Raw genomic sequence first — 24,433 nt, forward strand, 5'->3', positions numbered from 1 at the left:
CCGAACACGAATGTTTTTTCCACTGGTAATCACTTCCATACTCTGACTCATTATCACCACCATCAAGTCCGGCTCCATGGCTAAATGATTAGCATGCTGGCCTTTCGTCACAGGGGTCCAGGGTTCGATTGCCGGCAGGGTCGGGAATTTTAACCATGAAAAACGAATGGTATAATATTTCAATAAAGGTGTAGGCGCTAAATCTTTATATGAAACAGTTACCTTCTTGCATCTTAATTTCTTGCGTTCAAATTTGATATCCGTGTATATTTCAGTGCCAAGTATATTCATTCTTCTTTTGACAGTGTCTGCATGAGTATCAAAGTTGTTTTATTCAATGGGTACAATATTGACGAAAATATGGGTAATTCTTTCTTACAGTTGTTGGGCGCGATGATAATGAAGTCATGGCCGAGACCGCTATCATTTCAGGCAGCCTTCGCACACAAGAATTACGAAGAAACTGGAGAATATGGCCCTCAATGAGTGGATATACACAGTACGTCTGTTGCCTTCAAGGACTACCTCTTTCCCCTCTCTCGTCGTTGTCACGCCAGGGGGGAGGTGCTAGCAGGCGGGGAGCAAGTATCCTGCCCTTCACGTGTTTCGCTCATGCTAGATATCCCGTACTTCACTCTCTCCACCTCCCCTTCACTCTTCAGATGGGTGCATGTCTTGTCTATCATTTGCCTCTTGTCCTCAGCCGCCATTTACCTTTATATAACCTCTGTAATGAGCACAACGATTTGCCGTATTGGTAACTGTCAACTCCATTACAGCACTTTGTCTACCATTAACAGAATAATACTTCTCAATCATAAAAATCTCTCAAACACTGTTCAGACCATGTATCTTACATACTGAGATATAATGTTTTGGTTGCCGGATATTTGCGTTCAAGGAGATTTGCGGTCACTCCAGCATGGGGTGGTCCTCATTAACTTAATCTCGGGGTATACTCACTAATACAAGTATTGTGGATTATAGTACGTAGTAGGTAATACAACCGTCTTAAATAAGCATAAATAAGAATTCAAAATTTATATCTCATTCCTTCTTTCCCAACTGGTTATTATGATAATATCTGTAATATAAATTATTTGTAAGCGTCTGATAATAAAACATCCTGACTCCATACTTTATCATTGTTTTAGACTTTAAATACTTGAAAGAGAAAATGATTTTTACCTTGATTTAATATATTTTAATGTTGAAATCTTTTCTTAGAGGCAGAGTGGGGATCCTAATCCCAATAAAAACGTAAAATTAAGGACTTTTATGCCGAAAGTTGAAGGGCTCGTAAAGGTTTCAAATTGTGAGTCTTGGATAGCTCAAACAAACTAATAAAAACTAAATTCGAAAATGCAGTTCCGGAAAATCAGCCTAAAATCGCTTCTTTCTTTACTAGTTTTCTTTTTTATTCAAATCCTAGCCATTTTACGTATTTACATAATTTTGCCTGTAATATGCTCCTTGGCTCAATATCCGCAGGCGTTTTCTTTTTCTTTTTTGAAAAATACCCACACGGAATGTAGTTGTAAGGACTTAAGTGAAACTCTGCATTGAATCACATCAGCGTTCTTAGTGGTAGAAAAAAAGAAAACTGCTAATCTAATCGACCGGAAAACGATGATTAAGAAAGGGATTTTAATTTTTAGGAATAAATAAAGATATTATCATACTGTATTATATTTTATTTACCTAAAATTCGTAGCTCATATCCAACATTGAGTTACTTGCCTGAAGGACCAGAACTGTGGATTTTGTGGTTAGTACCTTATTTAAAATAAAACTCATTAAAAAATGAATAAACACAACATAAATATTACGTTTTTTCTCTTTCCTGAATTTTTTAAATTTTTGAGTTAGCGTGATTTGGAATTCAGGTCCTCATTTCCTTGATGAGTAGAGTCCGGACTTTCATGCATTAATAGGTTAGAATGCAAAGTAACTGAAGCGAGCAGCAAGTATAGTCTACCTTCACAACGATTATGCTATGGCGATTGCATAAACATTAAGGGTATGGCCCCATCAGAACCCCTATAATTTATGTTACCCCTGCTACATTATGAAAGAGCGGGTGGCCGATACTTTCTACTAACCAAATTAGTTTGCAATCTAACTCGTTACTGCATAAAAGTCCAGGCTTTATATGATGAGGAAATGTAAGCATGAAAAGATGGAGATGGGCCAACAACACTGTCTAGAGATTGCTCATTACATGAGCACAGAGCCTATGATGAAATAAATATTACACACAATAAAAATGAAGGAACAAACGACATGGGACAGAGCAGCCACTTTGTTCCTCAAGCTGCCAGAAGGCTTCTCTGGAAATTAACACCTCTGAGTTTTATGGCACACACACTCTTGAACTCAAAGTTTTTCGCCGATAACGACGAGGTCGTAACATGCAATGTGCTGTCCGTGGTGCTTGAAGTGGTAGCGAGTCGCCACGGGCAGGAGGTAGTCCTCGACCACGGTGGGGTAGTAGTGGTCGGGAACACTGTACTTACCCTGAAACAGAACCAAGAAAATAATAACACGACATTCCTGCTGAAATAACATGGGTTTTATTTCATTCTTGATATTTCTTTGTATTCTGAGTGGATGGATAGAAACCGTGATATTCGGAGTAGAGTTCTTAACAATTATAACAATTATTAACATTATAACTTTCCAGGCTGTAAAATACAATCCATTTAAGCTCTTAATGCATATTTGACATTAACTTTCTAGACTAATATTATATTCTAGCTTGTTATATTCTTATTCTTGTGCTGTTTCCCTAGATTAAAGATGTTCTTCATCTCTTGTCCATTTTTTTACCGTAACTCCCATGACTAAGGTACCTTTCTAGCACATTAATGTATTTATTGTCACTTGGTAGGCAAATCCCCATATGGCTACAGCTCCATGGGGTATTATGTTAATTTCTTAGAACAATGATCCAATTTAGCTCTTAATATATTGATTTATCTTAGATCTCTAGAGTAATGATTAATTTAAGGTATTCATGTATATTTCATATTGACTCCCTATAGTCAGGTTTTCTCTAGCTCATAATACACCTACTCCTATGGTTTTTCTGTAGAGTATTGATCCTTTTCAGCTCTTAATGTATGGTATGTGTTCTCTAAATCAGTGTTCCTTTTAGCTAATAATGTATCTCTTTCAGCATTAAGTTCCTACACTTACGTTCCCTTTTAGCTTTTAATTATTTTGTACCGTTATTCCTCTTCAGCTCTCATTACATGTGTACTCCTTTTAAAATCAATTAATAATTAATTTGGTATTTAAAACATTCTTTTAAAATGTGAAAAAATAAATATAAATGTGTACATATGATTTAAAGAATTTGAAGATGCCCTTAGACTGGACTATACATGCCATTGTATTGCTAATATTGGCCTTTGTTTCAGTTTCTATGTGTTTTTGTGTATGACTGATGATGTTGTTGTTTCAAGTGGCTAAACATTCAGATCATAGACACCAATTTGTATTTTTAAACTGATTTGGACTGAGTGGTAAGTTCTTAAATTACCATGAACTTTAAAGTAAACTTCGTCGCAAGAGCTGTGGTATACCCAGTATTTACATGGAAGTAATCTAGATTCAACAGAATGAATGGTTTTAATTGGTTACAGTTTATCATAGACAGAATAACAATAATAATAGAAGAGAAAAATCAAAATGTCAGAAAATGCCATATTAACGAGTACATACAGTATGAAAAGAAAAGACTAATGGGTTAATAATAATTGTACCAGGGATACAACTTCTTCAGCTAGTTAAAATGCACGCCTTCTCTTAGGCCATTTATGCCAATGAACTTGAACTTGTAACTTCCAAAGATTTTGTCGTCTACCGTTAGATATCTAGACCGTTGAATTGTAATTAATTGATAGAGTAATGTTTATTTTGAAGTTTGTAAGCCTGGTTCTAATGATTTTTTTAATTTACCGAAATTTCAAACACTTCAGCTCGTCCCTTCTCGATTGTAATCAACCTATCAGATTCTTGGAAATATGTTCTCTAGCCAATTAAAGCCGGGGTGTGTATAGGAAACCAGCCTATCAGTAAAGAGTTCTGGAAACTTCCCCTTAAGGTACTATAAAAGCAGGTCACTTTAGGGCCGTTTGGTCTGAATTGCTCCAGAGCTTGGGAGTGCCCAGGAGGCAGGGGCGAGACCTGCGTGAGGAAGATCCAGCGGCGCAAGGTAATGGCGGAATTTACCTAGACATGCGATAGCCCCTGTGAATAGTTTGAGGGGAATGTTTTAGCCTCTTTTCTAAATGTAATTTTGTAAACTAGTGGTTTCAATGTACAATTTTCGCCAAGTCCGAGGACTCTGGTTGTATTCCCTACTGAAAAATACGTAATGTAAGGGAATAAAGAGTGATGACCCTCTGTCCTTTCCCATTCAACCTTTCATTGGGTGACTAAAGCTTTCAACCTCTAAATTAACGTTTCTCCTTTAGCCACCTCTATGTAGTATAGGATTAGCCTCTGTAAGCCCACTTAGGGATTTAATAATCTGTGCAGGTGTTTCTCCTCCTTGCATTTTGTTTATGGCCGATTATGTGCAACCATTTTCCTTTTTCCATTAAGGCCGTGTAGTTTGGGCAATTACGCCTCTGTGACTCTTTTATTATTCTTAGGGAACAGTGATCAATACTATTGTGGATGAATTGATCAAAACCTCAAAAGTGAGGTCACCCGATGGAGCCTAGTGTAATTTCAGAGTATGGAAGGAAACTGATTGCCTCTGCGAGGCTAGACTATGGTATTTCGGAGCTCAGACTCCTGAGTAGTGTAGCTTCTGGTGGCACTTGTGCTCTTGTAAATATGGTATCTGTCAAGAGCAATAAGGCCCTTTTCTATGTAAAGTAACTGTCTGCTAATTATTACAAGATTTTGCACCTGTTGTTCGGACTTCTGACGAGCTCTTTAATAAACTGTCATATTTGTCTGTTATTCATTCAGATTTTCCATCTATAAATTTTAAACTAGAAAAAAGAAAAGGAAATAAATAAATTTCTAAAATTTGTTGTGTTAAGTTCTGCTCTAGTTGTCCGGCCATTCACTGCAGACTCTTCTTATCCCTCAGTGAACCACGGAAATCCTGTATCAATGATAATAATGTTATTGTATTTACGTCTCACTATCTACTTTCTACGGCTTTCGGAGACGCCGAGGTGCTGCAATTTAGTCCCGCATGAGTTCGTTTAGGTGACAGTAAATCTACCGACGTATTTGAGCACCTTCAAATACCACCGGCCTGAGCCAGGATCGAACCTGCCAAGTTAGGGTCAAAAGGGCAGAGCCTCAACCATCTGAGCCACTCAGCCGAGCAGAGAAGGGCTGAGACTAACGGTTACAAGGATCTAAAGAATAGTAGGTAAATCAGTAAGTTGCCGGCCTGGTCGTGCTCAATTAGGCCAGGTCAGGACTGGTTCTAGATCCACGCAGCTGAGGAGCTATCTGACGGTGATATAGCGGTCCCGGTGTCGAAAGCCAAGATTAACGGCCGATAGAATTCGTCGCACTGAACACGCGCCACCTTGTAACCTGCAGGCCTTCGGGCTGAGCAGCGGTCACTTGGTAGTCTAAGGCCTATCTGCTCTCTAACGCCATGGGGTTTTGTTTGCTTGTTTTTAAATCTGCCAAGAACGCGAGGTTCGTGTGGTGAAAATGAGGAACATTGAAGAGAGAGAGAGAGAGGGAATAGAGGAAGGAAACTCAGAACCAGGGGTCGGCGAATGCACAGTGGCTCGAGGCCTCTGTATTCGGGAGACGGAGAGGGGCGTATCCCCACCGTCAGCTGTCCCGAGTATGGATTCCGTGGTTTTCCATCTTCTTGCAGTAAGGTGGGACAGTTCCTTGTATAAGCCACTGCCGCCAAGCACGATCGCCTTCTCTGCACATATTTTTCTCCAATACAAATCTCTTGGCCTGAGAGACGGCATCATCGCCTAGGAGGCCCGCCTCCCTCCTTCAGGGAAAGAATGGAAACATTGAGCAGTAGTAGTTGTCAGAACCAGCAGAAAGATGAACTTAGGAACTCTGGAGGAGATGAGGAGCTGGACAGTGAAGTGGCATACAGCAGGACTCTCAGATACCGAAAATATTCAATGTGTTGTCTCACCGGCAGTATCGGGCATTGCAGGTTGGGTTGTATCAGTCCTCTCAGCGCTGGACACTTAATCTGCGCGAAGCTCGAACACAGGTCTTCCATGTAACAAGATCCTTTGATCTCGCCGCACGGTACCAACCGCCAGTCGTCGTCCGAGACCATCGTCCACTGCAGTATATCCACCTGCAACAAGGTATGGATCAGCAGAACAGCGAAACCACCTCACAGATACACTCGCGGTATCCGATTTAGACCCCAATGTACATTATGTGCGATTGATTCCATGTGCTTTACATAAAGTTATGCCTTATTCTAATGATGTAATAATAGGTCTGTATTAAGTATTAAGTGTGTTCATTTCCAAAACTTAAAATAATTATTATTCGCAAGGGGACAGTAACGCAAAGTAAAGTAAATCATGAACAGAATTACACAACAACAACAACAACAACAACAACAGCAAAACAGCAACTACAACAAGAGGCAACAAGCAATTCCATGGGAAGAAAATATTACTGTAAATACTATCTACTAGTTTAACATTTTAAATCCAGCATGATCATATACAAATTCACACACAACTTAAGTATTTCGATTAGATAGGTTCAGCTTACTATTAGCTTAACATCACAACACCGTCACATACCTTAAGTACATGCCCCCTCCTTTATATCCTCATTACAACCCTTAAATTATGAAATATAAATACAATAACTTATAAGAGATATCCTGCATTAATTAGTGTTTTAAGTTAAGACTTTGCGTTGCAAGTTTCCGCATTTCAGACGAAAACTAGACTCAGCCCTACAGCGAAACGAATTATTCAGTATCCTGCGAGAGCTTTGGTAGGCAGTCCATACTACAGCAGTGTTGGGTGGGATTGCATATCACGCAGGGTTAGGTTGCTCATCTTCTGTGGACAGCTCTCGGATATCAGAAGCTTCTTTTTTCTAAACGTCAGCTGGATGCTGTTTGATGTAAGTTGAGAGTAAATAGTATTTCATTTGCACAAATTTTGTATACGATAGTGCTGAATTTACAATGTTAATGTAGTAGTATGTTTCTACTGTAATTGGTAGCGTTACGATATAGGAAATATTTAAGTTATTTGTCATTTTCGATGCAATTGTGTTGCAGTTATTAGGGTACACTGCCTGTAATGCCATATTATTTTGTGAAAGCTTGAGTGAATAACTGAGTGACGGTGTTCTACCTGTTGCTATACATATCACGTAATACTCAAGTCATTTTCTATTAATTGTGTACGAATTCAAATGCGTTTGATTATAATTATTGTGTTACACTGCACGAAATAAAACTGTCATGTATTTCCTTGTTTCTAGTTTTAATATATTTCTTTCTTAATTCTTCTTTCACTATCGTGACATTTCTTTTTTTTTAAATAAAATTTCTACTAATATACGGTTTTGATGTCATTGTTGTTGGGCTGCTTGGCTGAATGGTCAGCGTAGTCGCCTTAGGTTGAGAGGTTCCGGGTTCGATTCCAGGCTAGAGAGGAGTTTTAACCTTAAATGGTTATTTCCTCCCTGGCTCGGGGATTGGGTGTTTGTGCTGGGCCCAACACCCCCTGCAAATCACACCACACACACAACACTACCCTCCACTACAAAAGCAGGCAGGCATGTGCCACTCACCCTAATCAGAGGGTGTGCCTTACAAGGCTAGCGACAACCACACGGAATTATTAAATGTAATTGTTTGTTAAGTAATTTATGTTTTCATTTCATGTCGTTCTTGTACTACTATCGTATGAGTTGTCCATGTGGTTGTGGTCCCGTGATTGCATTCGTTAGATAGTGGGCTCGAATCCCACCGTCGGCAGCCACGGAGATGGATTTCCGTGGAATTCCATTTTACACCAGGCAAATGCTGGGGCTGTACCTTAGATAAGGCCATGGCAGATACCTTCTCAATCCTATCACTTTCCTATCCTCGCGTCGTCGAAAACATTTTAAGTGTTCGTGCGACCTTAAAACACTAGCTAAAAATATATTCTACTAATGTAAATATACATTGACACTGTGGGATCACTTAAGTGCAATGCATTTTAATAATAATAATAATAATAATAATAATAATAATAATAATAATAATAATAATAATAATAATAATAAATAATTTCTTGTGGCTGTTTCTAGCGGGGTGCAACCCTTGTGAGGCACACCCTCCGATGAGTGAGGGCGGCATCTGCCATATGTAGATAACTGCGTGTTATTGTGGTGGAGGATAGTGTTATGTTTGGTGTGTGAGTTGCAGGAATGTTGGGAAGAGCACAAACACCCAGCCCCCGAGCCAATGGAATTAGCCGATGAAGATTAAAATCCCTGATCCGGTCGAGAATCGAACCCAGGACCCCGTGAACCTAAGGCCAGTACGCTGAACATTCCGCCAACGAAACGGAAATAATAATAATAATAATAATAATAATAATAATAATAATAATAATAATAATAATAATAATAATAATAATAATAATAATTGTACCGGGCGGTACACCCCACACCGCTAATTCTAATATTGCGCCAATTGAAACTTCTCTACTGAAAAAAACTTGGAACTTTAACTACTGAACTAATTCCACGGTTATTCAGAAGATGTCACTGAGTGTTTATTTTATTTTACTTTTGTTTTTCAACGATTAAGAGGTGTGGACAATCTCTAACAGATGTCTCTACCCAAAACTATGGTAACACACTCTGGTGCAATGGAATGAATTTTCTTGAAGAAATATTGTATTCCTAAGTTTTATTTTTTCTAAATTTTGTTCTGTGCTTTGTGGGTTGGCAATATAAATCCTTTCTTTCCGCCCGTTTTGAATGTAACCAATCGGGAATTTACGTAATTAATTTTCCACCAATAAGGTGTTTCTTCCTCGTCTTGTGTATTAGATTTTGCTGTTATCCAATAAAAACGAAAGGGTGTGTCTACTCATTCCTGAAAGGTCTCGAATGTTCCACGAGGGTATATAAACTGCGGATTTTCTTGTCTCGGTGCCACTTCAGTAACATCTTTCTTAGTGTGTGAATATGTAGCAGGGGGCGGGAAGCGCCTCTTTCGTCAAGCAGCAGTTCTTCTACAAGGTAATGGCCTGTTAACACCTTCATTTCTTGCTAGCTCAGCAGTTCAACTCTCGGGAAAGATTCGAAACCTTTAGTATGTAACCTACCTTTTTAAAATGTAAATTATTTTATGTCTATGTAAAATCTATAAATTATAAATCTGTAAAGCGGGGATAGAGAGTGCTTCAGCCTCTCGAACTCCCCTTCATTTTTGAAAAAGGAGGTGACTACGTTTTCATTACCGTTCTTCTCTTCTTTAATGTAGTAAAGTTTTCTCATACGTGTCACCTCCCTAGCTTGGGATTAGCCCCTGTATGATCGGCCTAGCGCCACATAGGTTTTAGCCAAACATTTGGTGTAGGAGTGCAAGTTATCGCCTCCATTCAATTTTGTATTTTGGGCCATTTACTTAACCCGTTTTGTTTTCCTTCTTGCGAAGGCCCAGTAGATTGGGTATCAGATACCTCTGTTTCACTGTATGTGTGCCTTGAGAGCAGTTAATGTAAAGTCAGTGTATGGCCTCTTAAATAGGCATGAGGACTTTGAGAGCGCATCTGCTCCTTCTCGTGTGTGAAACGTGCCTCTAGGAGGCTTAACATGGTAATTGGGAGCAAGTGCTCCTTTGGCATGATTGGGGTTTTCTGCCCCTTTGTGTGAACTGGGTACATTGGTAAAGTTGGGCTCATAGCTGAAAGATTGTAATTGTGGGGCTAGAAGCCCAGATCTTGTATTATCCCCTAACACATATAATTTCTTGGTACCTGATTTTGGCTTGTTGTTGACTTGTTAAGTTTTCAAATTCTATGTCACCACTGTTAAGTTTTGAAAATATAACCTTTGTTAAAGTTTTAAATTAACTTTAATTTTGTAGTTGAGACCTATTCCAGCCCACACCTTCTTTCACCTCTAACTACCACGGATATCTCCGTAATAATAATAATAATAATAATAATAATAATAATAATAATAATAATAATAATTTTTTCCGGGGTGTCTATGGAAAGCAGAGGTGATGAAAGAAGGTGCGGGGTTGAATGGGTCTAACTACAATACCAAAATTAATTTAAAACTTAAACTGAAGGTTATATTTTCAGAACTTCAAACTTAACAATTTTTCATAATAATGAAGCATCAGGTACAATGACAAACTAAAAACAAGACAAGAAAGATTCAAATTCGAGTGATGTTTTACAAATCCTGAGCTTCAAGCCCCTAGCTTCACAATTCTGAGCTCCCAGCTCAAATTTACAAAGAGCACAAATTATCCAAGGGCAGAAAGCCCCTAATTCACGAGCACTTGCTCTCCAAAATATAAATATCCTTCCAGAAGCACTCTTTACTATTACAGAACTTGAAAAAGAGCTAACAGGCTCTCAGTTTTCCAAACCTACTCAAGGCAACATCAACTTACAATTACTGGCCTATCAAGGCACAACTTACAATTTGAAAATAATTTATACAGGGGTATATGATACGCAACCTACTGGGCCTTCATGGAAAAGGAACAGGTCAGATAACTGGCACAAACACAAAGTGAATGGAGGCACACTGGGCTCCAATATAATGAACACTTTAAAACCTAAAGGGCTCTAGGCCGATAAAACAGGGTCTATTCCCAAACTACTGAGGTGACGCGTGTAGAAATTGCATTAACACATTACAGTAGGAAAAACAGTTAGAGAAAAACGTAGTCACCCCAAACCAATTGCATTAACACATTACAGTAGGAAAAACAGTTAGAGAAAAACGTAGTCACTCCAAACCAAGATGAAGGGGAGCGCGAGAGGGTAATTCACTCTCTATCCCCGATTATCAGTTAAATATTTTATGAAGGTTTTACATTAGCCGGAAAAAGTTGTTACATACTAAAGAGTCGAACCTTTACCTCGGGTTAAACTGCTGAGTTAGCAAAGTTATGTGGCCATTGCCTTGTAGATGTTCTAGCTGTCGACGAAAGAGGCCACCCGCCTCCTGCTTAACGTACGCACACTCAGATAGACGTCGACCGATTGGCCAAGAAACGAGAAAAGCCGCAGTTTATAAACCCTCAGGGAAGATTCGAGAATATTCAAGAATAAACTAGCCACACACCCTCAATTTTATTGGTAGATTTCAAAAGTAACACTCAGAATCGAACAAGAAGCCTGTGATAGGCGGAAAATTAATTACAGAAATTAGTGATTGACTAGATTCAAAACTGGCCGAAATTAAAAGGAAATATTGCCAACCCAAAAATAAATGAACATCAATCAGTTACAAAAGCCTAGAAATACAAAACTTCTTTAAATTATAAGTTCTTGCACTTTGCACAAGGGTGCATGATCATAGTTCTTTTTAGTAGTGTCATCTGTGGAAAAATGTCCAAACTTCTTGATGAATGGCAAACAAAACAAGGAGAAATTCACTCAGTTTAGGCAACTGCACAATAACAAAATTACGTCATGTTTCTCTGGTGACCTCTTCTGAGTAAAGTTCTACGGTGGTGTAGTTTCAGTTTCACTGTTTTACCAATAGAGGAGTTCATTTAGGCGCTGAATTTGAATGCACGGCTTTAGGGTCTACCTCCCGGCACAATAATACCAAATTTAGACAGTACCATGCACTTATCGGCCAGAAATCTGAGTGTTTGATACTTAACAGGAAAAGAGAGACGCACAAATTGGAGACCCAGAAGAGAAAGATTCTGAGAAAGTTACTGGACCAGTCAAAGTTGACAAAGTTGAGGGGCGAATAATACATGAGATAGATAGATAGATAGATAGATAGATAGATAGATAGATAGATAGATAGATAGATAGATAGATAGATAGATAGATAGATAGATAGAAAAGGTGATTTGATATTCGTGGCGAAGTTAAGTTTCTTGTTCCTCCCCTACACTTACGCACATGTCACGAATGTTAAACTTGTTCACTTGGAGGTACGTTCAATTCCCGGCCGGGTCGTGGATTTTAACCTTAATTGGTTAATTCCAGTGGCTCGGGGGCTGGGTGTGTGTGCCGTCTTCGGTATTAGAATAATTCATCACAAGTAGGGACTCATCCTCAAAGACGCGCAGGTCGCCTATACGGCGTCAAATTGAAAGACCTGCACCAGGCCTCTTCGGAGGTCACTTGCAGGTACGTTGAACTTCCTGTAGGTGTCTGCTTTAAAATAACATATTTTCTTTCGAGAACGCAACATCTGACTGACATACAGCATGGTGCCGTCCAGCTTTACTTCTGGTTCAAAGAACAGTTCAATGTAAAGAGTGAAGATAATTGTCCCAAAATTTCGCATGCAACACATGCACATTTTGAGTCAAAACTTCCCAATATGCAAACAAGATTGTGTAAGGTTTCCTCCACTCTGTGAGAGAGTGCGTTGTTGAGGATAATGTGTGTATCTCAGGGAATAAATCTCGAATGAAAATTGTTCTCTACTATGAATGTGAAATGTGGTATAATGCTTTGATTCATTGACTTCTTTTAGCCAGTAAATTGCTCTTCATCATAGCTGCTGCCTTCTTAAAATGTAGTACTTGGACAACTCCTTTACAGATTTCAAACTAAATATTGTATTTCTGTCAATTATCAATTGTTCTGTTTTTAATCAGAGTACAGTTCTGAAACACTCTGTTTAGTGTCATTTATGGAACACTGAACTTATAACCAAATTTTGGACGATAAAATTCAAAAGAAATTATTTTTACTTACATGTCACTAACTACATTTCATTCTTTTGTAATACTATAGGAAAGAATGGAGTTTTAGCAATCTGCAAAATAGGAATAAAGTGAGTAACTTTAACAACTAAGAAATGATAAACATTTATCAAACATTACATTTTTACGGAAATGAAGTTGACACTTATAGCATGTATGTATGTTGGGTAGTCAGCCCAAAGGCTGGTTTGATCCTCTGCAGCTCCGCCAACAACTGTCATAAATAGCCTAGGCGTTGCTGAAGAGGCATACTAGGGAAATGAGGAGTGAGGTAGTTTCCCGTTGCTTTCCTCACCGAGCCAGCCGTTGCTATTACATATCAGTCTGCCAAGCCCACTGAAATGCATGCACCAACCGACCCTATGAGCGATATTTTCACACCATAACAGGGACGGGCTGCATAAGGAATGGTATTACTAGCATCACTCATACCTCAGTCACTTTCATATTGTCAAAGCCAAGGATTAGACTAAACAGGTCAATGAAAGTAACAAATATGATATAGCCCATACCAGAAGACATAGTGCACTGTAAACACTACATCTCGCCAGCAAAGGCATACTTATAGCATAGAACTAGGTAATTTTAGCTGGCACTGAAAAGGTTAATTATGGTAGTGAAGAAAGGGGCACGAGTTATTTACATATTCGTGTTACCTGTATCGGCGCTGACAATTCGATGTCCAGCTCGAAGTCAAAAGCTATAACTAGATGCTCTCCCGCCTCGAACTCGAGATGGGTGATATTGAACCTCAGTGGGTCTGTCGTATTGCCACAGTTGGTCTGCTTCCAGGCGGCCATTACAACTATCTCCTGTATAGGAGCGTCCAGCGGCTGGAACAGTCAACATAAGTGGTTAAGTTAGCCTGGAGGGAAATGGAATGTGTCGCTGGAAGTATATACTTATGTGTAAATTAAATTCAAATTATATTTGGATTAGGTAATATCTCAGCATTCACGTTCATGTTCAAACAAATTATTTAACGTGCAGAACGAATCTTAGAAGAGCAGTGAAAGTCTTCATCGATGTTAGTATCTACATAATAGCACCGATATTAGTGTCCACAAGATTTGCCCGCTACTTAATTCTGGTAGAAACTGGAACCACGTGTAAGTCCCGTTCCTAATTGTCGACTTTTTGAATGGGAATCGAAACCACGTCCTTTCAGGTGAACCGAGCATGCCTTCTCCACAATGGTTAGGCAGTTCCCTTCCAGTACTAGAATAATTGATTTAATACAAGTCTAACAAAATAAATATAAACGAACAAGTGGAAGAAAAAGAGTAAACTCCTACATGTTTTGTTGGATGCTTTAGATACGTACTTTTCAGTAGAATGGGTGGTCTACCTGGCCCAAAGTAGGAGTTTCGACTGCCCTATCTGGAGTATGTGTTGTATGTAGATGAAGAAATGTTTATTAAAATGAACATAAACACCCACTCCGACACAAACGGGAATCGAACCCAGGGTCCTCTGAAACGAAGGCCACTAGGCTGACCATTTCGATTACTTTGCCCCTAGAAATATTAACGATAATGAGTAGTGTATTACGTACGGGGTAGTTGTATTCTGCCAGCGTGGTAGCGATCGTTGAAAGATGGACCGTTGAGGAGTTCCGCGACGCTTGCTCGTTTCTTCGGTTCACCACAGGCCGGGATATCTTCCTCCTCAGTGTAGAAGGAGTCCTTTTTGGACTGCGAGACGGCTCCTTGAAAACAAACCACCACATACATTAAATTACGGCCTTCAAGCAGTTCGTGGAGGTGGTAAGTCATATAACTTGCTTAATGTTTCTAATCTGAGCTTGGAAATGCAGTGCAGTGGTTCGAGACTGCTTGCACCACTCCATTATCTTCGCTGCTTCATAATCATTAATTAGCAGCCCGCGCGTGTATTCCAAGAAGACGATCGAAGAGTTATTATAATTAAGGGCCCGTAGCACTACAAGACAATTTTAGAATGTTTTATTTTGAACGCCATGTCTCCCACCAAATTTTACTTAAATAGGGGAGAGAAAGAGAGAGGGGAGCGGGTAAGTGAGTCACCTTGAGGCAAAATATGTCAAAATGACCAGAATAGTTGTTTGAAATTAATAATAAATACAAAAAACGCAGCTCAAGTCCTTCTTAATCACACGCAAGAATCAAAGGAAGTAAATAAAACATATGCTTGCTTAAAATAATAAATTCAACAACATTAAGCATATGGACTCAGTTCTTCCTATTAGTGAGGCAAAATGTCAACCAAGGTGGGGTAAGTGCATCTCATTTTACTACTGGTTGAAAATAAAACCTACAACCTGTTTTCCAGTCATTGACCGGGTCAGGGATGGAATGAATGAAGCAGATATAGGCTATTAGTACGATGGGGTCGCCACTCCCAAAGTGATTTATTAATGACTGATAGATGCTATGAAATGAGAATGGAGAGTGTTGTTGGAATGAAAGATGACAGGGAAAACCTGTCCCGCCTCCGCTTTGTCCAGCACAAATCTCACAAGGAGTGACCGGGATTTGAAGCAATGTATCCAGCGGTGAGAGGCCGACGCGCTGCCATCTGAGCCACGGAGGCGCACTTTACTACTGGTTATTGATCAAAATAATCCAATTAATTTTCGGCTTACACAAAATAAAACAATATATAAAATACAAATAACGACATAAATACACGCTATAAATTGACCGTGTCTTGGAGATAGTTTGCTCGGTCCATTACAATACAGTACAATACAATAGATTTATTTTGTCTGGTAAGATTAAGGCCATTAGGCCCTCTCTTCCATCTAACCAGAAAAGACAGTTTTTACATGTGCAAAATTGAAATAAGTACACTTACAATTGAAACATCTTGCAACTACTAAACAATACAATATTATGATTTTAAAAAAAGGAAAAAAAATAGGAGAATGGTGATGATGATGATGATGATGAAGATGATTATTTACACACTTATGACATGATTAGCTAATTTCTATTATCCTTGGTAATAACAGTGGGTTTATATAAAGTCTATAGTTTGAGGAAGGCTAAATCTACAAAATCTCCATAGCATTACTTAGTAGGTAGCGGTGACAAAGTTGCCTAAAACTAGCAGGTGAGGCCCCTCTGACAGAGACGGGTAGTGCATTCCATTGTCGTGCCAAAGAAATAACAAATGAGTTTGTGTATCGTGTGGTGCGGTGAGGTGGAATGGATAAGAGTGTATCAGATTTTGACCGTGTTCCAAAACTGTGATTGGATGACAGGTGGTGAAATTGACTGTACAAATAGGGAGGTGAGCCTGAGGAGAGTATTCGACGAAGAAGGCATAAAGCATGAAGATTACGGCGCTGTTTGAGTTTTAGCTAACCGAGTTCATCGTAGGCAGGTGTAACATGGTCAAAGTGACGTAGGTCACATTTTGCGCGCGTTGTAGTTTGTCGTTAAGAGTAGCAGTCAGGTCGTTGTACACGGCGTCACAGTAGTCGAAGTGAGGCAATACCAGAGTGCAAAAGACCCTCTGCCAGCCGCTAGGCTTTTCCCACCATATCTTTCAAGTCGTTCAGCGAACTCGAATGCGAACCTCTTCTACAGAAGTACGAGCAGGTTTGAACTAGCTTCCACTTTAAGGACGAAGGGATTCAATAATTATCTTACGGCGACGATGGGATAGGAAAGGTCTAGGAATTGGAACGAAGCGGCCGTGGCCTTAATTAAGGTACAGCCCCGGCATTTGCCTGGTGTGAAAATGAGAAACCACTGAAAACCATCTTCAGGGCTGCCAACAATGGGGCTCGAACCCACTACCTCCCGATTACTGGATACTGGCCGCACTTAAGCGACTGCAGCTATCGAGCACTAATAACTACATTCGATGAGTAAATTTTAAAAATAAAAATATAAAAACGCCTGAGGGTATTGAACCAAGGATTTCAATCAAAAAGGAAACGAGTAAAGAAACAAGCGACTTTAGCCTACTGTTCCGGAACTGAATTTAGGCCAGAAGTGATTTTCGATTTTTTTTTTTTTTTACTTTGTTAGAGCTATCCAAGATTCATAATTTGAAATAATTCCCGGGTCTTTAGCCCATCAACTTTGGACACAATTGAGTAAATTGCTTAATTTTACTCGCTTAAGTGCGGCCAGTATCCAGTAATCGGGAGATAGTGGGTTCGAGCCCCACTGTCAGCAGCCCTGAAGATGGTTTACCGTTGTTTCCCATTTTCACGCCAGGCAAATGCCGGGGCTGTACCTTAATTAAGGCCACGGCCACTTCCTTCCAATTCCTAGGCCGTTTCTGCCCCATCGTCGCCGTAAGACATGTCTGTGTTGGTGCGACGTTAAGCAAATACAAAAAAATAGCTTAATTTTACGTTTTTCGTAGTATGGGGACACCTTCCTTGCTAAGAAATGTTTTTAACGTTAAAACATGAAAAATGCTATGCCTATAATTGTTTAAGATTGGCTTCGACTGTTTACTTTTGCTTTTGTTCTCAACATTGTATCTGCCGATCGAGTGGCCGGGCGGTTTGCGTGACCTAGCTGTCATGGGTTCGAGCCCTAATGTCGGTAGTCCTCAAGATGCTTTTCCGTTGTTTTCCATCTTCACACCAGACAGTTTTTGGGGCCGTACCTTAATCAAGCTCAAAGAAAGAAAGAAAGCCATTGCATCTAATGATACACAATGTGCCCAAAATGCTTGCACTTAAAACTTGCATTTTAAACAATCCACAGACGCATGTTTCCCATTACCTTCAATTATAAACACCATTAGAATCTTACATAACCCTTTAATTGAAAACAGAAGTTATTCTTCTGAACAACAATATCATTCACACATAGAAAAATGTTCAGCTCAGTTTTTAGCGCACAAGATCCTCTTTCCCAGCTTTCCTCAATTAGTACATATCTTATTCAGTCACCTAGTTTCAATGCTGTGTAATTGCTCAAAATAACTGTATTGCAACATTTCTTAAAAATAACGAATATACCATACACTGAAGAAAATGGAAATAGCAACACCCAGAAGAAGTGGTGCTGCAATGCTGCAATTGAACATGCAGGGCGAGTGTTTGGTTGTGATCCGATGATTACACTTTCAGGTCCCTCTGACCGCAAGTTTGGACAACAATCAATACAGGATGTGCCCACCATGAGCTGCAATACATTGATGAATTCATCGAGGCATGGAGTCAATAAGGCCCTGGATCGCTTCCTGAGGAATTGTGGCCCATGCTTGCTGCACTGCACGGGTCAGTTGTTCCACAGTTGTGGGTGGCTGAGGACGGTTGGCCAGTGTCGACCCATCATGTCCCACACATGCTCAATAGGACTGAGGTCCGGGGATCTGGCGGGCCATTCTAAGGTTGTGATGTCGTGGAGAGCTTCTCTGGAGATGCGTGCAGTATGAACCCGGGCATTGTCCTGCTGAAACATCCCATTAGCAATGTTCGCCATCATAGGGACAACCACTGGATTGAGTACCCTATCAATGTACTGTTGAGCAGTCATAGTGCCCTCAACAAGCACTAATTGTGATTTCACATTAAAGCCAATAGCTCCCCAGACCATAATGCTTGGTGCTGGCCCTGTGTGCCTCTTGACAATAAGATCTGGGCGGCCCCTCTCTCCGGTACGTCAGCGCACACGATTCCGGCGATCACTGCGGGCAAGACAGAAGGGCGATTCCTCACTAAAGACGACCCTATGCCATTCGTCGACCCACGTCGATCTTTCTCGACACCAGACCAGCCTTACACATCGCTGTTGTGGGGTCAATGGAACACCTTCTAGAGGGACACGGGCTCATAAGCCAGCTGCACGCAGGCGATAACCAACTGTTTGTTGTGTAACGTGGGGTGCCACAGCTGCTTGAATTTGCGCTGCTGTTGCATGGGGGTCCATCCGGGCCATCCGAATGGTGTGGCGATCCTCTGTCACAGTTGTCTGTCGCGCTGGGCCTGTGCCAGGTCTACGAGTGTGGGTACCTTAATTTGACCACTGGTGCCATACACGTTGTACCGTAAATGCCTGTGCAGCGACAGTCCTTAGCGATAATCCAGCCTCACACAGCCCAATTATCCGAGCCCTCTCAAACGGCGACAGTTGTTGATAGCGTGCTCTTCTCTGTCGTCGAGGCATGTTTGACGGGGAACACTTCACTGCACAGACTGCAAGTCAACTACGTTACACCAGAGTCCGTATACTGGAGTTGATTCCTCCGCGACCAATCACGTGAGAAGACCTGTAGCAACAATCCAATGGGTCTGAAACTTTGATCGTTTACATACCTACATGGCATCGTTCCATATCTTGAAAATCAACACAAACGACCAATGCCATCATGGTATTAGAATTTCCATTTTCTTATGTGTAACAAGTTGCTTGTGAAATGCACTGTTTACGCCTGCAACAGCTCCTTTCAATATGCGAAGAAAATAAAATGTCTTAGATATTCTGAAAATTATTTACAATTTGATTTCTCGGCAATGTGTGATCGGACACAGCTAAGTATAATTATACTGTGAATTATTATCAGCAAAGAATATGAAAACTTATCAGACATTTTTAAAAAAGTGTGTAACAATCATACAACCAGACTTTAAACGATTATTTAATAGCAGGCAGCCTCGAACTTCTCACCGATCATTGTGGTGTTCAGTGCAGTATTTAATAGTTTACATACATTCTGTGCACAGCAGATAAATAGGAGTATTGATATAAAAATACACAGCCTGTTTTCCAATCATTTGACCGGGTTATGAATGGAATGAATGAATCTTGCGGCGTGGATAGGAATTGTGCCGGCTGCCAAGGCCCTTCGCACTCCTCTGGGCAATGATTTATGACTGACATATGAAATGAAATTATATTGGAGAGTGTTGCTGGAATGAAAGATGACAGAGAAAACCGGAGTACCCGGAGAAAAGTCTGTCCCACCTCTACTTTGTCCAGCACAAATCTCGCATGGAGTGACCGGGATTTGAACCACGGAACCCAGCGGTGAGAGGCCGACGCACTTCCACTTGAGCCACGGAGGCTCTAGGAGTAATTGATATGCTTCTTAAAAATAAAACGTTGAAGTGTTTAACTGTACACAATGTATAACTGAATTTCATATTTCTCTGTTTTAATAATAATAATAATAATAATAATAATAATAATAATAATAATAAAGTGGTTTAGAAAAATCTCCTGTAGAAGAAAGGTTACTTAAGACGGAAACAGAGCATGGCATCACTAGCAATTTTTACAACAAGAAATGCCTATCTTAATACTAGCTGATGTACCCGTGCTTCGCTACGGGATTCTCACAAAGACTGACTTGGTAGTTTTCCTAACTGAATTCAACATAGGTCATTACAAAAACGTCAGTAGGAATGTAGCGAATGAAAGCAATGTTATAAAATACTCGATCGGATGAAGAAACACACACTTTCTCACTTTCAACGAACAGTTCTACGGTGCCGATCTAACAGTCCAAAGTTCCAGAGCTGGAATAACCAGGTCGAAGACTGCCGTGAACACTCCTCTGTCATTATTCCGTTAAATATGCACACTACTCATTCCAATCAGTGCCTCAGAGTAGGGATTGAATAGCTCGAATGCTATGATGAACACTGTTACGTACCAATAATATCAGAAAATGTATGAACCAGAGGAATGGCATGCTAAAAAAGGAAGTTATCTAACTCCCCAGCTACTTCCCGCCAATATATAGGCAGGCTGTTACACTCGATACGACCAGGCGAGTTGGCCGTGTGGTTAGAGGCGTGTAGCTGTGAGCTTGCATCCGGGAGATAGTGGATTCGAACCCCACTGCCGGCATCCCTGAAGATGGTATTACGTGGTTTCCCATTTTCACACCAGACTGTACCTTAATTAACGCCTAGGCCGCTTCCTTCACACCCCTAGTCCTTTCCTATCCTATCGTCGCCATAAGACCTACCTGTGTCGGTGCGACGTAAATCAAATTTTAAAAAACCTCGGTACGCTGCAGTAATCCTATCTATCGGGGATGAGTGGAAACAGAAGACAAAAAACACATCACAACAAACAATGGTCAATGTAATGTTATTGTTGATAAAGTTTATGAGCTTTCTATATTGCAGGCCTTCACATTAGTTTTCTTTCGACTCTGTGATATTAGGGCGTTTTACAAAATTATTTATATCGTAGACTGTAGTTCCTTATTCTCAGATTTTACATACCTATTTTCACCAAATTCTGTTTACCCATTTTCTCGTGACCCGGCGCTGATATAGACTTAGTAACAAAAATCCAAATTCATGAATATCTCTCTGATTATATGTGGCACGGTAACAATGTATAAGACATAAGTGATCGGAAATTTAATAACTTCTTACATAATTACTACTAACTTACGACATAACCAAAGTTATGTTAGTTATGTAGTATTTATCGATATGACCACTAATAACATAAATAACCAATTTGAGAATTACATTTCAGGCCTTCCCCATAACTACCATTTCACTCAGCGGGAATAAAATAATGTATAGCCTAGATTGTAGTGGTTCCTCACCCGACTTTACATACCGATTTTCATTAAATTCTCTTCAGCCGTTTCCTCGTGATGCGTATACATACATACAGACAGACAGAAATTACGGAAAAGTAAAAAATGCGTTTCCTTGTTACTGAGGACATGACAGATACAGAAATACCATTATTTTCAAATTCTGAGCAATGTACAGACAAAACTCTTATTTTATATATATAGATAAGGCACTACAATAAATAAAAGTCCACAGCTTGTTTCCAGTCATGAAATGGAATGAATGAAGCCCCATCTAGCGGCAAGGATAGGAATTGTGCCGAAGCCTGTCGCACTCTTCCGGAGCAATAATTAATGACTGACAGATGAAATGAAATGATAGTGGAGAGTGTTGCTGGAATGAAAGATGGCAGGGAAAACCGGAGTAACCGGAGAAAATCCTGTCCCTTCTCCTCTTTGTCCAGCGCAAATCTCATATGGAGTCACAGGGATTTGAACCACGAAATCCAGCGGTGAGAGGCCGGCGCGTTGTCGCCTGAGTCACAGAGCCTCCAAGGCATTACAATACAGCGGTGAAACCAGAATGTCTTCACGCAACTGAATGTCTAGGTTTCAGCTATAGTTTAGGTAAACTTGAAATACCGGTACTAGTAAGAAGAATCATGAGGTCCTTTAACACTGTAGCTCTAGTACTGAAAGATGCGTTCTGACATTTCTTAGAGAGAGGTACATTTACTGCCTCCCTGGGCGGGGAGGAGGAAGTGGAGGCTATAGTTGCCATGGAAATGTGGGCGGGCCCACTGCGGTTGCCATGGAGGTAAGCCTGCTGGCCGACTCGTGTTGCTTGGAGTTGCCAAACTTCTCACTTCTGAGTTACGTACAACAGAACACAGCGGTCTGAACGAACAAGTCGGCCGGAGGAGAAGGGAAGGTGAAAGGAATGCAGGAATATGACAACACTGTCCAACTTCAGAACTATCCGTCAAAACGCTTATTTTAGTATTACGGCCAACAAGTGTAGTTCACCACGACATTGCCTTCAAGTGAATCCTTAATTCTTGTTTATGATTGTAGATCAAAACGCGCTAGCATTGGTGTTTCCCGCTATTCACATTATGGATTAAATTAATAATTCCTCTAAATATTTTGAATGTTAAGTTGAAATTCTTGCTCTTCCCCAGAGTGTAATCCACTTAAGTAGAGCGTGCCTCCAGGTTAAACGTTACACAATCTCCCGGAAAGGCAGCCTATGTTATCAGCGTTGTGCAACAACCACCTCATAAACGCCTGCTGATAAACACCAGGCTGCGTCTATAAACGGTCGAACTGTAAAAGTTCTACGTATTGCGTTCCATTGCGAACAACAACCTAATATGAGTCAAGGTTTGGTGTATTACCGATAAAGAGAGCGCAATCGACTAGAACAAGACAAGGCTAGGGTGTTATCGCAAGGAGGTCTAAGAAAACCATTCTGGTCGCAGCTGTTCCCATCTGAAGAAATACTTTACTTATATCCTGTGTCCGCTTTCCGTCTGCTGCAATCAGCTTTAAGTCTGCCACGGATTTGCCGTCCTTCCTCATCTCTTCCTCCACACTTCTCCAGGTCATCCTTGGTATTCTTCTTTTTCTTGTTCCTTGTGGGTTCCATCTGAGTGCTTCTTTCTCGATGGCATCCTCCTTTTTCAGACAATGACCTATCCATCCACATTTTCTCCTTTTTATATTCCCAAGATAGCAAGTTGGTAGTTCATCATCTCTGAGCAGACCTATTTTAGTCTTCCTGTTTGTCGCAGTGTTCGTATATTCCAACATTTCGTGACCTGTTTCATGCCAAAAAATCGTCATCTGTTTTTCTGTACGGTTTCTCTTTGTTACAGTTTCAGTAAAAACGTTTTTCGGTGATGCGAGTCATTGGCCTACAGTCCCGAAAGCACAGTGGGCGGGCGTCTGTGCCCGTTCTCTGATTACTTCACAATTTGGTGTTCGTCGCTATTCCCTGCTCATACCGTTGTCAAATTAGATCTCTACACGATGTAACCAGAGTCCCTCCTCCTTTCTCAACCGGGCTTCGGATCGGCTATGGCGGAGTTTGTGATGGAAGAGCATGTTAAATATAAATTATTTTCCCATCTCTATATAAATGCGACATACCACTCACCTTCTTGTCGTGATTTCTCAGGACCTATCGAACTAATGAGAGAGCAGGGTTGATCGGATTGTCTCTCTTCTTCTTTCGTAATCCGTTTACCCACCAGGCTTCGTTATCCCTCGAACTCAGCGAGGGATCCCACTTCAGGAGCGTGAGACTTTGGGTCGGGGATACAACTGGGGAGAATGCCCAGTACTTCGCCCAGGCGTCCTTACCTGCTATGCTGAACAGGGGAAGAAAGCGCCCGTGGCCTTAAGTTACAGTAGATACCATCCCGACATTTGCCTGGAAAAGAATTGGGAATTAACGGAAAACAACCTCGAAAATGGCTAAGGTGGGTATCAAACACCCCTCTACTCAGTTGACATCCCGAGGCAGAGTGAAACCCGTTCCAGCCCTCGTACCACTTTTCAAATTTCGTGGTAAAGTCTGGAATCGAACCCGGGCCTCCGGGGGTGGCAGCTAACTACACTAACCACCACATCAGAGAGCAGTCCTGATCGAATTGTACTTCAGAAAACTTGTGAAGACTTAAGTCACTTATCCATGGAAACAGATCAGATAGTGAATAATGTAACTCTTTCTGCTGTACCTAGCAGTGCTACAAACCTAACTTTCTGCGGATGGGAAGTCACGCAGGACAGAACGAAAATCTTTGTTCTTTTCTTCAAAAGACCAACTTAACTCACTTGTCAATGCAACAGTATTGAGGAGAGACAGATTCCATCTACTAGACTTTTAAAATACTTCTCAATACTATCAGCCTAACGAACCTGTCAATAAAGGAGAATTCAGACGAAGCAAAAGATTATTCTTCCAGCTTTACTCGGGAAAATTTATCAGTACCTTCGACCTAACTCACCTCTCTA

At 40.5% G+C, this 24,433-nt stretch overlaps 1 protein-coding gene across 1 annotated transcript in view; it reads right to left on the reverse strand.

Moving 5' to 3' along the window:
- Positions 1–1,708: 1,708 nt before the first annotated feature.
- Positions 1,709–24,433, reverse strand: part of LOC136878709 (uncharacterized) — a 31,435-nt gene continuing 8,710 nt past the window's right edge. The window contains exons 3-6 of the mRNA XM_067152148.2: positions 14,475–14,627; positions 13,576–13,752; positions 6,149–6,319; positions 1,709–2,517 (exon numbers count right to left, since the gene is read on the reverse strand). Of these exons, the coding sequence (XP_067008249.2) occupies positions 2,377–2,517; positions 6,149–6,319; positions 13,576–13,752; positions 14,475–14,627 (642 nt within the window). The 3' untranslated portion in view covers positions 1,709–2,376. The remainder of the gene's footprint in view (positions 2,518–6,148; positions 6,320–13,575; positions 13,753–14,474; positions 14,628–24,433) is intronic.

Source organism: Anabrus simplex, chromosome 8 (genome assembly GCF_040414725.1).
Source record: "Anabrus simplex isolate iqAnaSimp1 chromosome 8, ASM4041472v1, whole genome shotgun sequence".
NCBI lineage: Eukaryota > Metazoa > Arthropoda > Insecta > Orthoptera > Tettigoniidae > Anabrus > Anabrus simplex.